This window comes from Scyliorhinus torazame, chromosome 18 (genome assembly GCF_047496885.1).
Source record: "Scyliorhinus torazame isolate Kashiwa2021f chromosome 18, sScyTor2.1, whole genome shotgun sequence".
NCBI lineage: Eukaryota > Metazoa > Chordata > Chondrichthyes > Carcharhiniformes > Scyliorhinidae > Scyliorhinus > Scyliorhinus torazame.
Window position 1 is genome coordinate 150,469,078 of NC_092724.1, and position 12,329 is coordinate 150,481,406.

Consider the following 12,329-nt stretch of genomic DNA (forward strand, 5'->3'; position numbering starts at 1 on the left):
AAACATCCACTCCAGACAGCGCACACCATGGCACCACGGAAACATCCACTCCAGACAGCACACAGCCCTCGCACCACGGAGACATCCACTCCAGACAGCACACAGCCATGGCACCACGGAGACATCCACTCCAGACAGCGCACACCATGGCACCACGGAAACATCCACTCCAGACAGCACACAGCCCTCGCACCACGGAAACATCCACTCCAGACAGCACACAGCCCTCGCACCACGGAGACATCCACTCCAGACAGCACACAGCCATGGCACCACGGAAACATCCACTCCAGACAGCGCACACCATGGCACCACGGAGACATCCACTCCAGACAGCACACAGCCCTCGCACCACGGAAACATCCACTCCAGACAGCACACAGCCCTCGCACCACGGAGACATCCACTCCAGACAGCACACAGCCATGGCACCACGGAGACATCCACTCCAGACAGCACACACCATGGCACCACGGAGACATCCACTCCAGACAGCACACAGCCCTCGCACCACGGAAACATCCACTCCAGACAGCACACAGCCCTCGCACCACGGAGACATCCACTCCAGACAGCACACAGCCCTCGCACCACGGAAACATCCACTCCAGACAGCGCACACCATGGCACCACGGAGACATCCACTCCAGACAGCGCACAGCCATGGCACCACGGAGACATCCACTCCAGACAGTGCACAGCCCTCGCACCACGGAAACATCCACTCCAGACAGCACACACCATGGCACCACGGAGACATCCACTCCAGACATCACCCAGCCCTCGCACCACGGAGACATCCACTCCAGACAGCACACACCATGGCACCACGGAGACATCCACTCCAGACAGCACACACCATGGCACCACGGAGACATCCACTCCAGACAGCACACACCATGGCACCACGGAGACATCCACTCCAGACAGCACACAGCCCTCGCACCACGGAAACATCCACTCCAGACAGCGCACAGCCCTCGCACCACGGAAACACCCACTCCAGACAGCACACAGCCCTCGCACCACGGAGACATCCACTCCAGACAGCACACACCATGGCACCACGGAGACCTGCTCCATGTTTCGGAGATGCCGACCTGACCTGGTTGCTGGGCGCCCTGGAGTCGAGAGGGGACACCCTATTCTCCTAAAGGGCTCGGAGGGTCAGCCACAGGGCCGACAGTGCTGCCTGGGAGGCAGTGGCCATTGATCCGGACAGCGTGACCAGGAGGACCGCATTCAATCGAGGATAGAGCCGTCACCAAGTTAGTGCTGCAGGGGTGAGGGTCCGCTGCCCCTCCACCCAGGTGACCTGTCTCAAGTGAATTGTTCATGTCTCACAAAATGATCCTTCCCGCTCACTGACCACCTGTCCAAACTCTCGCAGGGTCTCCATCCGTTGGTGATGGCCCATCCAGGGTCCCCTTACCCCCCCCCCCCCCCCACCATCCCTCCTGCCTTCCATTAAGGGGTCACAACTGTCACACCCACCTTCCACCAGTGCAGAGTCCCAGACCTCGGAGGGCGACAGGCTTCAGGGGCACCACACAGTTGTTAATGCCCATCAGCTGGAGGCGGACACATCTGCGGAGTCAGCAGTTGGAGGTCTGCTGGATCCCAGGACTCAAAATGCCGAGCCTCTGGTCAGGGTTATCCCGGACCTGGTGCAAACACTGGGGTGCGGCCGTGAGATTCAGGAGGGGATGTGTCTAGCCAATTGGAGGAGTCCCAAAGGCATGGGGGAGGCAGTGGCATAGTGGCATTGTCGCTGGACAAGAGACCCAAGATAATGATCTGGGGTCCTGGGTTCGAATCCCACCACAGCAGGTGGTGGAATTTAAACCCAATAAAATATTTGGAATTAAAAGTTCATTAATGACCATAAAATTATTGTTGATTGTCGCAAAACCCATCTGATTCACTACTGTCCTTTAGGGAAGGAAATTATCAAACCGTTGTGGATTTCCCAGTCGCAGGTGGGCATTGCCGGGGCTGTCCAGAGCGAGGAGCATCACTGAGGGCGTCGACGCCATGGGGCAGCCAATGGGGAGGCGGCATGATCAGATGATGCAGGGGCCTCTGAAGCTCACTCCATCCCATGGAAACTCCCCAAGGGCCCTACGGCACCCTCCGGGAGGAGGGAGTGCCGGAGGCCGACCCGGAGCCTTCCACCAGGGAGATGACGGCAATCTCCAGCTCTGCCGAATCTCCCCCTCTGTACCCTGGCACGTCTCGAGGTCAGCAGACAGAACAAGGTGGCACCAGTAAGGTGGCCAAGGTCCTCCGGTCCCAGGCCCATCCAGGGGGCACCCGCCAGGGGCATCAAAGGCCACAGGACGCGAAAAGCAGCAGGCTGCCTCCACCTCCGGTGTACATCCTGGGGACACACCTAGATGTAGCGGCAGAGCACGGAAGCTTAAGAAGGGGCTGTTTAGCTCAGGGCTAAATTGCTGGCTTTGAAAGCAGACCAAGCCAGCAGCACGGTTCAATTCCCGTACCAGCCTCTCCGAACAGGCGCCAGAATGTGGCGACTAGGGGCTTTTCACAGTAACGTCATTTGAAGCCTACTTGTGACAATAAGCGATTTTCATTTTTTCATTTCATTTCACTGCGTGGGCACGGGGGGGGAGCGAGACATCATCGGAGTGGGGGGCACCATGGGTAGCTAAGGACAGTTAGGGGTTTGAATGTTCACAATTAAAACATGGTTCGCCTGAGACATGTGAAGCCTCTGTCACGTTATTCAGCATAGTGGACCGGTCTGCACCCCCATGCCCTGTTGTCCTCCGCTCCCCCTGCCCTCTGGGCACAGTGGTCCTAGATCGGGAGCCCTGAGACATAAAGCACGTGCAGGTGGTGGGTGTGGCCGTGCTGTCAGCAAAGAGACAGGAGTCAGACTTCTGCCTTGTATAATGACCCGCTGACAGTGCTGACACAGGCCCATTACCCTGGAGTGATGTTACACACACCCTGGGAGGGTGGGACAGGGTAGTCGGGATGCGGGGCTGGGAGGGGGGCAGAGAGTGGGTGGTGGGGTGGGAAATGGGTGACTTCACAGATGCACTTGTGGACTGTAGGCTGTGAAATGCCACACAAGTCCCTGCTCGAGGTCTGGAATGAACCGGTGGCAAAGACGCAGGTACCAGGAGCGGGTATCCGCAAGGGCATGGCACGGTTGTCGCACCATCCCCTCATGTTGTCCGTCATCTCCTAAGACAACCAACGACACCTGTACACCTTGGGCTGGCATCCCCGTCTGGGTCCCACCCCCGCCTGATGGGCGGCCACGCCCTCTGTGTTTGCGACAGGCCCCTGCACATGGGCTCCCACCTGAAGACTGCATTGACGCTGCCGCCGCCGCCTTCTCCTCCGTCTGGCCAGCTGGACTGTCGCCCGCACCGTGAGGTCCACAATACCATCCATAATGTGATATCTGTAAGGGATTGGAGAGGGTGAGAGATTGACAGTCAGTCAGCCACCCCCAGACCCTCAAATCCCACAAGCCTCCCCCACCCTTACATTTCCCGCCTTCTCTCAGGGTGCCATCCAATGAGCCAGTTGTGCTGGGGACGCTCGGGGGACCTGGTTCTGGTCCCCTCTCCAATCCACACAAACTCACCCTCTGGTCGCAGGGTAAATCCCCAGTGCTGAAGCCTAGTTCTTTGGTGTTTGATTGTTGGCTGCTGCCTCTGTGATGTTGATACCTCCAGTGTTCAGGCAGAGTGTCCGGCCTCACGGCTTGATTGGAATGCTCGGCAATAGCGCTCAGGTGCAGTTGAACAGCCTTGATTTGCAGCATGTTTAACCGGCGGTGACGTGACAATTACATGCAGCACTCACCACACCAGCAGAAAACAGCATCAGAAATCTGCGGGAACATTTCTTCAGCGGCTCCATCAGGTGGCCCATTTGGAACAATGTCGCGCACCAGGTCCTGCAGCGTCTCCTTGCTTCAAACCGGAATGCCTTCTGGACACATACATCCCCCTGAACCCCGTGTTCCAGGACTGCAGGCTGTCTTGGAAAAAATTGTCCTTCTTTTCCGGCCGCAGAAAAGGAAAGGAATCAGAAACAGCCGCCTCCAGCCAGCAGCAGGAGCAGCAAACACAAGCTGCAGCTGCGAAGTGCTCCCACAGCTAACAACGCCGATTCCTTGTTAGCAATAGCAGTCAGCTGTGCAGCCAGAGGCTGCTCACAGTCAAAAGGAGTTCAAGTGACCTGCGCCATATTACCACAGACAGGGCTCTGCCCTGGGGGTGTTTGGTGGGACAGACAGGTAGCAGCTGCAGTCGGACCTGTTATGGGGGCACATAATCTGGGGGGGGGGGGCCTGTAGGACCCATGGGCCCTGGACCTCTCACATCTTCACCCCAGGGGCGGCCCCACACCGATGGTTCCCATCCCCCCCCCCCCCCCCCCAACGAGGCCTGTCCCCCTTGGCGACTCCCCCAACCACTCCAGCAGCAGCTCCAGTGCCAGGAATCTCACTGTTTTAAATAATAACTGGAGTCTCTCTTCGCCTTTGCAGTTATGTGCCATTGTCCGGAGAGGGGAGCTGAACTGATTGTCGGGGACCAGGCTCACATTCATCTCTGCGAACAGGGAGGAGTGGCTCAGGTACAGCAGCCCGTTCAGCACTTAACAATGGGGGCCAGAGAGTAGGAGAATGTGACACTTAATTAAAGCTGTCAGTAAACAGTACAGCGTGTCCCTATTTTTTTGATGTCAAGCCTCATAATAATGTTGACTAAATTTAGATTTGGCGCCGGCCGGGTGCGGGAGGTTGATCCAGTATGACATGAAATCAAATTTAAATATGCTGAGTCTGTAAAGTACAGTTGGGCCTCCTCACACACACACAGACACACCCAAACCCGGTGTGCACACGGATTTTACACAGCTGCAATCATTTCTGGATATTTGCAGTGCTAATTAGCAAGTCGTGGAGCAAGTTACTAAACCGCCAGAGATATATTTAATATGCAACTGAAGTGCTGTGACTAAAACCCAGCACAGCCCTGGTCCGAACAGTAACTGTTCAGAATCTCTAACTCTACCCCTCCCAGTGATGGAGGGAGGAGTGCACTATCACAGCCCCCGGAAGAGGCTCACTCTTTTTCATGTTAGTTACCTCCATAATTAACCCACAATTAGCACAATAGCCTCTTTTTTTTTTTGGTTTAAGGTTAATCTTAATGGAGCTTGCTGCTCATGCATGTGGAGGCGATGCTGTGAAACTGAGCTTTTTTTAATCCACCCGGTGTCAGCCTCATAAATCCCAGATGTGAAATAAAACACTCCCTGGACTTCCCAAATCTGTATCTCTGCCACAAACTGGGAAGCAGTCTCGTTCCTAATATTTCGACTTTCCTGCAGACTTTAGGACTTTGCTTCAATTCAAATCTACATCTCCACTTCCCCACAGCTAACACCCGGCCGCTGTGATTACCCCCCGGCACTAACTTCAGAGCGAGGCTGTGTTGCAGAATTATGACAAGTCCTCGTTAAGACACAACGGATTATCTAGTCTTACCTCAGTAGCACCTTCTCTTGAGTAAGAGGATCGCTGGCCAACTTTCACAGCAGGAGTCAGAACAGATACATTAACGGCGTTCAAAAAGCATCTCGGCAAATACATGGATAGGATGGGTATGGAGGGATTCGGCACTAGAAAGTGCGAAGGGTTTTGACCAAGGGTGGAATTATGCCTGGTACATGCTTGGAGGGCCGAAGAGCCTGTTCCCACACTGTATTGTTCTTTGTTCATACAATCGTGGAGGACACCACAATGCAGTCCACTGCACCACAGCACCCATCGGGCGAGGTGTTAAACTGATGGCCCTTGTGGAAGAAAGATCTTTGCATCGCACCTTTCACCGCCTCAGGACACCCTTAAGGCCAATGAAGATCTTTTTCAAATTTAATCACTGTTGTCGTGGAGGAAAGGATGGAGCCGATTTGCGCACAGCAAGCTCCCGCAAATAGCCATAACCAGAGTGAAATCCTGCAGATGTAGACGTGAGCAATCAGAAACTCGAGGAGTTGCAGACAGTCTGGGACCAAACCTTTCTGGAATCCGATGCTGTATTTTGCTATAATCAAAAGTTTTTCGGAACGCGAGATGAGTATTTATCCCAGTTTACCTTATCCATTCAGACAGTGAAAATCTATGGTTCCCCCTCTCGCAGCATCCAAATTCCAACTCAAAGAGCTCAAGGCCTGACTTTGTTTTATGGTCTGATTAAAACTATGAGACAAAAATGAGTCCCACTCTGTTTGAACTGATGATTCTCATCCATGTGTAAGGTGCAGCATCTTCTGTAGTCGTGGCTGCTGACTCTGTAAACAGTAGAAACATAAACCATAGAAAATAGGAGCAGGAGGAGGCCATTCGGCCCTTCGAGCCTGCCCACCACTCGTTATGATCATTGCTGATCATCCAGTCCAGTAACCTGTTTCCACTTTCCCCCCGCCAGATCCTTTGATGGCGACACGGTGGCACAGTACTTAGCACTGCTGCCTCACAGTGCCAGAGACCCGTGTTTGATGCCAACCTCGGACAACTGTCTGTGTAGTTTACACATTCTTTTTTTTTAAATTTAGAGTACCCAATTATTTTTTTCTTTCAATTAAGGGGCAATTTAGCGTGACCAATCCATCGAACCTGGCCATATTTGGGTTGTGGGGGTGAAACCCACGCAGACATGGGGAGAATGTGCAAACTCCACACGGACAGTGACCCAGGGCCGGGATTCGAACCCGGGTCCTCAGCGCCGCAGTCCCAGTGCTAACCACTGTGCCACATGCCGCCCAGGAGTTTACACATTCTTCCCGTGTCTGCGTGGGTTTGCTCCGGGTGTTCCGGTTTCCTCCCACTGTCCAAAGATGTGCAGGTTAGGTGGATTGGCCGTGCTAAATTGCCCCTAGGTGGGGTCACGGGGATAGGGTGCGGAATTATGTCTAAGTACGGTGCTCTTTCGGAGGGTCGGTACAGACTCGATGGACTGAATGGCCTCCTGCTGCACTGTAGGGATTCTATGATTCATTTAGCCCCAAGAGCTTTATCTAACTCCTTCTTGAAAACGTACAATGTTTTGGCCTCAGCTACTTCCTGTGGTGGAGAATTCCACGGGCTCACCACTCTGGGTGAAGAAATTTCTTCTCATCTCAGTCCTAAATGGTTTACCCCATAACCTTAGACAGTGACCCCTGGTCCTGGACTCTCCCGCCATCGGGAATATCCTTCCTGCATCTACCCAGTCTAGCCCTCTTAGAATTCTATAGGTTTCTATGAGATTCCCCCCTCATTCTTCTGAACTCCAATGAATATAATCTCAACTGACTCAATATCGCCTCATCTTCAGTCCCGCCATCCCAGGAGTCAATCTGGTAAACTTTCGATGTACTCCCTCTAGAGCAAGAACAACCTTCTTCAAATAAGGAGACCAAAACTGCACACAATATTCCAGGTGTGGCCTCACCAAGGCCCTGTATGATTGCAGCAAGACATCCCTGCTCCTCTACTCAAATCCTCTCACTGTGAAGGCCAACATACCAGTTGCCTTCTTTACTGCCTGCTGCACCTGCATGGTTACCATCCGTGACTGGTCTCAATACATGTGTTTAGTTTGTCAGCCATTTCTTTGTTTCCCATTATATATTCACCTGTTTCTGACTGTAGGGGATTCATTGTCTTCACCAATTTTTTTTCTTCACATACCAATAGAAGCTTTTACAGTCAGTTTTTATGTTCCCTGCTAGCTTACTTCGTACTCTATTTTCCCCTTCTTAATCAACCCCTTGGTCCTCCTTTACTGAATTCCAAACTGCTCCCAATCCTCAGATCTGCTGTTTTTTCTGGCCTATTTGTGCCTCTTCCTTGGATCTAATAGGATCGCTATTTTCCCCTGTAAGCCATGGTTTGGCCACCTTTTCCATTTTATTTTTGCGCCAAACAGGAATGAACAATTTTTGCAGCTCACCCAAGAGCTCTTTGAATGTCCACCATCATCCTGTTATGAGCCAGGGTTTAGAGAACCCCAAAGTGTATCATGGAGTTCACCTGACCCACGACTTTTAATAGATTGTGGTATGGGGAGCACATGGCCCACTCTACAGGTGTGGTAGAGCAGAAATGGAAAAGTATTTTGTAAAGCAAAACAATGTTTATTCTACAAACTCAAGTTAACCTTTTTAAAACATACAGTGAACATCTTAGCAACCATCAATTCAAATACAACCCCCAAAGACTACAACACTAAGTAAACCTTTAAGCTTTCCTTTTTAACATCCATACGACTGAAAAACAATACGTTTATCAGAAGCACATCAGGTTAAAGTCACTACTGAAAACATTTATAATTCTGAATTCATCAAATGATCAAGTGATAGTCTTTTGATGGCAGAGAGATCAACAGTACAGCTGCTCTGTCTGGCTTCAGCACTGAAAACGAAACTAAAACACACCCTGCAGCAAACAGCCTAAAACAAAAGTAAAAAGCTGACAGACAGCCCAGCTCCACCCACTCTCTGACATCACTGCAGTAATAAACACCCATTTCTTAAAGGTACTCTCACTACAGATATTTATATACACACCCATTTATAAACACCCATTTCTTAAAGGTACTCTCATATGACAATCCCTTTAAGTAACATTCACCAATCCATCATAGCCAACTTGGGCCTCATACCATTGTAGTTTCCTTAATTTAGATTTAGGACCGTAGTCTCAGAATCAACTTAGTCACTCTCCATATTGATGAAGAATTCTGTCATAGGAGCCTCGCACAAAGAGTTTACCAATGATGCACAATACCCAGATTAAGATGGCCTGTTCTCTAGTAGGTTCCTCAATGCATTGGTCCAGAAAACCATTCCGTATACACTCCAGGAATTCCTCCTCTACGGCATTGCTATTAATTTGATTAGCCCAATCTATATACAGATTAAAGTCACCCATAATTACAGATGTTCCTTTATCGCATGCATCTTTAATTTCCTGTTTACTGCCATTCCCAACATCACCTGAGGAAGGAGCAGTGCTCTGAAAGCTAATGATTTGAAACAAACCTGTTGGACGTTAACCTGGTGTTGTAAGACTTCTTATTATTCCCAACATCACCACTTCAGTTTGGGGGTCTATATACAACCCCCAATAACGTTTTTTGCCCCTTGATGTTTCTCAGCTCGACCCAGATTTCCACATTGTTGGAGCTAACATCCTTCCTCACCATTGCCTTATTTTCCTCTTTAACCAGCACTGCAAACCCACCGCTTTTTCCTTTTTGTCTGTCCTTCCTAAATACTGAATTCCCCTGGATGTTTAATTCCGATTACTGGTCACCCTGCAGCCATGTCTCTGTAATCCCGATTCTATCATATCCGTTTTATTGTGAATGCTCCGCGCATTAAGGTACAAAGCCTTCAGGCTTATCTTTTTAACATTCCTTCTCCCACTCCCACTATTTTTCACTGTGGCCCTGTTTGATTCTGGCCCCTGTTTTCTCTGCCTATCACTTTTCTTATTCCCCTTTCTTGTCTTTTATTCTTGTTCATTTTTCCCCCTCCTCCTATGACTCTTTGCATAGGTTCCCATCCCCCTGCCATTTTGGTTTAAACCCTTACAAAGCCACACTCGCAAATACTTCCCCTAGGACTCAGTCCCTGTCCTGCCCAGGTGTAACCCGTCCAGTTTGTTCTTGTACCACCTCCCCTAGAACCGGTTCCACTGTCCCATTCATCTGATATATCCTGTTATTTCTACTCTGACTAGCAGGTGGCACTGGAAGTAATCCTGAGATCACAACCTTTGAGGTCCTACTTTCAACGTTCTTCCTGACTCCCTTTACTCTGCTTTTAGGATCTCATCCCTTTTTTTAACCTATGTTTTTTGTACCAATGTGTACCACAGCCTCCGGCTGTTCACCCTCCCCCTCCAGAATGTCCTGTAACAGCTCCGAGACATCCTTGACCCGAGCACCAGGGGGGCAACATACAATCCTGGAGTCTCATTTGCAGCTACAGAAATTCTTATCCTATCGTCTTACAATTGAATCCCCTAAACTATGGAATTCCCACACTTTGCTCCTCCCCTGTGCCGCATTCTTAAAGTATGTGGCTGTTGCTGCTTTCTCCTGAGAGGCCATTCACCCCAACAGTATCCAAAGCGTTATGTATGTGTTGCAGGGGAATGGGCACATGAAATTCCTGCACTGCCTGCCTAATTGTCTTGCTCTGCCTGGTGGTCGCCCATTCCCTTCCTGTCTGTGGAGTCTTAGCCTGCGGTGTGATCACCTGACCATACTGCTATCGATGTTCTCCGTCTTACGCCTACTCCACAGTGTCCCCAGCCACTGCTCCAGATCCAAAATCTGCCTCCGGGAGCTGCAGCTGGAGGCACTGCACGCATGCTGGCCCTGGACATTTGAAATGGTCCAGGCTTCCCACGTAGAACAGGAGGAGCACACCACAGCTTTGCGCTCTGCTGCTATGACTTACCCCTTTAAATTAAGCCTTTTAAATTAGAAGGTTCTTAAAATCAAATAATATCAATTACTCTAGGGCCCTGCTTCCCTGGTACTCGTTACTACAGATTATAGCCCTTGCAAACTGTAGACCACAAAATATAGACCGTACAAACTATAAGCTATAAAAGTAGTAAATACTTACCCGACGGTACTCACCCGAACTACAGCCACCACTTGCTCCACGTCACTTTTGAATTCTGCCCCCACCTCAGCAGCTCCAAACGAGCACTCCGGCCCCATTCCCACTCTTCTCCGGGTCTTCTATCCTCCCAGCTCCGCTCTCCTTGCTGCACTGTGGCATTTACCCAAACAATCCCAAACCAGATCTTTCGACGAGTAAAGTTAACTTGGAATGTAAAAGTAAAATTAATAAAGTAGGTTTAATATCCGTTAGCACAGTGGTTAGCACTGTGGCTTCACAGCTTCAGGGTCCCAGGTTCGATTCCCGGCTTGGGTCACTGCCTGTGCGGAGTCTGCACGTTCTCCCCGTGTCTGCGTGGGTTTCCTCCGGGTGCTCCGGTTTCCTCCCACAAGTCCCGAAAGACGTGCTGTTAGGTGTATTAGACATTCTGGATTCTCCCTCTGTGTACCCGAACAGGCGCCGGAGTGTGACGACTAGGGACTTTTCACAGTAACTTCATTGCAGTGTTAATGTAAACCTACTTGTGACAATAAAGATTATTATTATATTATTATAATATGGGGAAAATTGTTGGTAAGTAGCTGCCATTGGCCCTGCTTGGTCAAGCAATCCTATTACTGTGTAGCTGCTGCCCTCTAGTGGTGCTTTGATAAATTTCAGTTTATGATTGCATGCGCTGACCACAGAATTTGGGAAAATCAAGCTTTAAAGTGAGAAGTTTAATCAGCCTTGTTTGTGGGCATCTTGGCTTTATCCTTCTCTTTCTCTCCACTTTATCTCTCTCTTTCTCTCCTGTTTGTCTATCTTTTGGTCCCTGATTGTCTCACACTGGTTTTCCTGCTTGGCTGCATCCACAGTTAATCCTCCGTATTTACAGGATTGAATCACCCATATCAGAAGGAGGTTATGCAGCCCACTGTATTTGTCCCTGCTCTTTAACAAAGGTATTAAAGCATAAATGCTGATCACTGGAAATATCGTCTTTAGCACATGGGCGGCACAGTAGCACAGTGGTTAGCACTGTTGCTTCACAGCGCCAGGGTCCCAGGTTCAATTCCCGGCTTGGGTCACTGTCGGTGCGGAGTCTGCACGTTCTCCCCGTGTCTGCGTGGGTTTCCTCCGGGTGCTCCGGTTTCCTCCCACCAGTCCCGAAAGACGTGGGGCGGGATTCTCCCCTACCCGGCGGGGCGGGGAGTACCGGCCCTGGGGAGTGGCGTGAACCACTCCGGCGTCGGGCCGTCCCAAAAGGTGCGGAATCCTCCGCACCTTCAGGGGCTAGGCCGGTGCCGGAGTGTTTGGCACTGCGCTAGCCGGCGGGGAAGGAGCTTGGCGCCATGCCAACCGGCGGCGAAGGGCCTCCGCCGGCCGGCGGAGTTGGCATATGCGCGGGAGCGCCAATATGTGCTGGCGTCATCCCGGCGCAAGCGTGGGAGGGTTCATCTCCGCATCGGCCATCGCAGAGGACCAGAGCGGCCGATCCGGAGGAATAGAGTGCCCCCCACGGCACAGGCCCGCCTGTGGATCGGTGGGCCTCGATCGCAGGCCAGGCCACCGTGGGGGCACCTCCCAGGGCCAGATCCCCCCGTGCCCCCCAGAGAACCCCGGAGGCCGCCCTCGCCGCCAGCTCCCGCCGGTAAGGACCTACTCCAATTTAT

The 12,329-nt window shown here is 51.3% G+C and overlaps 1 protein-coding gene across 3 annotated transcripts in view; it reads left to right on the forward strand.

The window, feature by feature from the left end:
- Positions 1-12,329, forward strand: part of tha1 (threonine aldolase 1) — an 89,766-nt gene that overhangs the window by 69,080 nt on the left and 8,357 nt on the right. For all 3 annotated transcript variants that reach the window (XM_072483594.1, XM_072483595.1, XM_072483596.1), the window contains exon 3: positions 4,532-4,620. In XM_072483594.1, the coding sequence (XP_072339695.1) occupies positions 4,532-4,620 (89 nt within the window). The remainder of the gene's footprint in view (positions 1-4,531; positions 4,621-12,329) is intronic.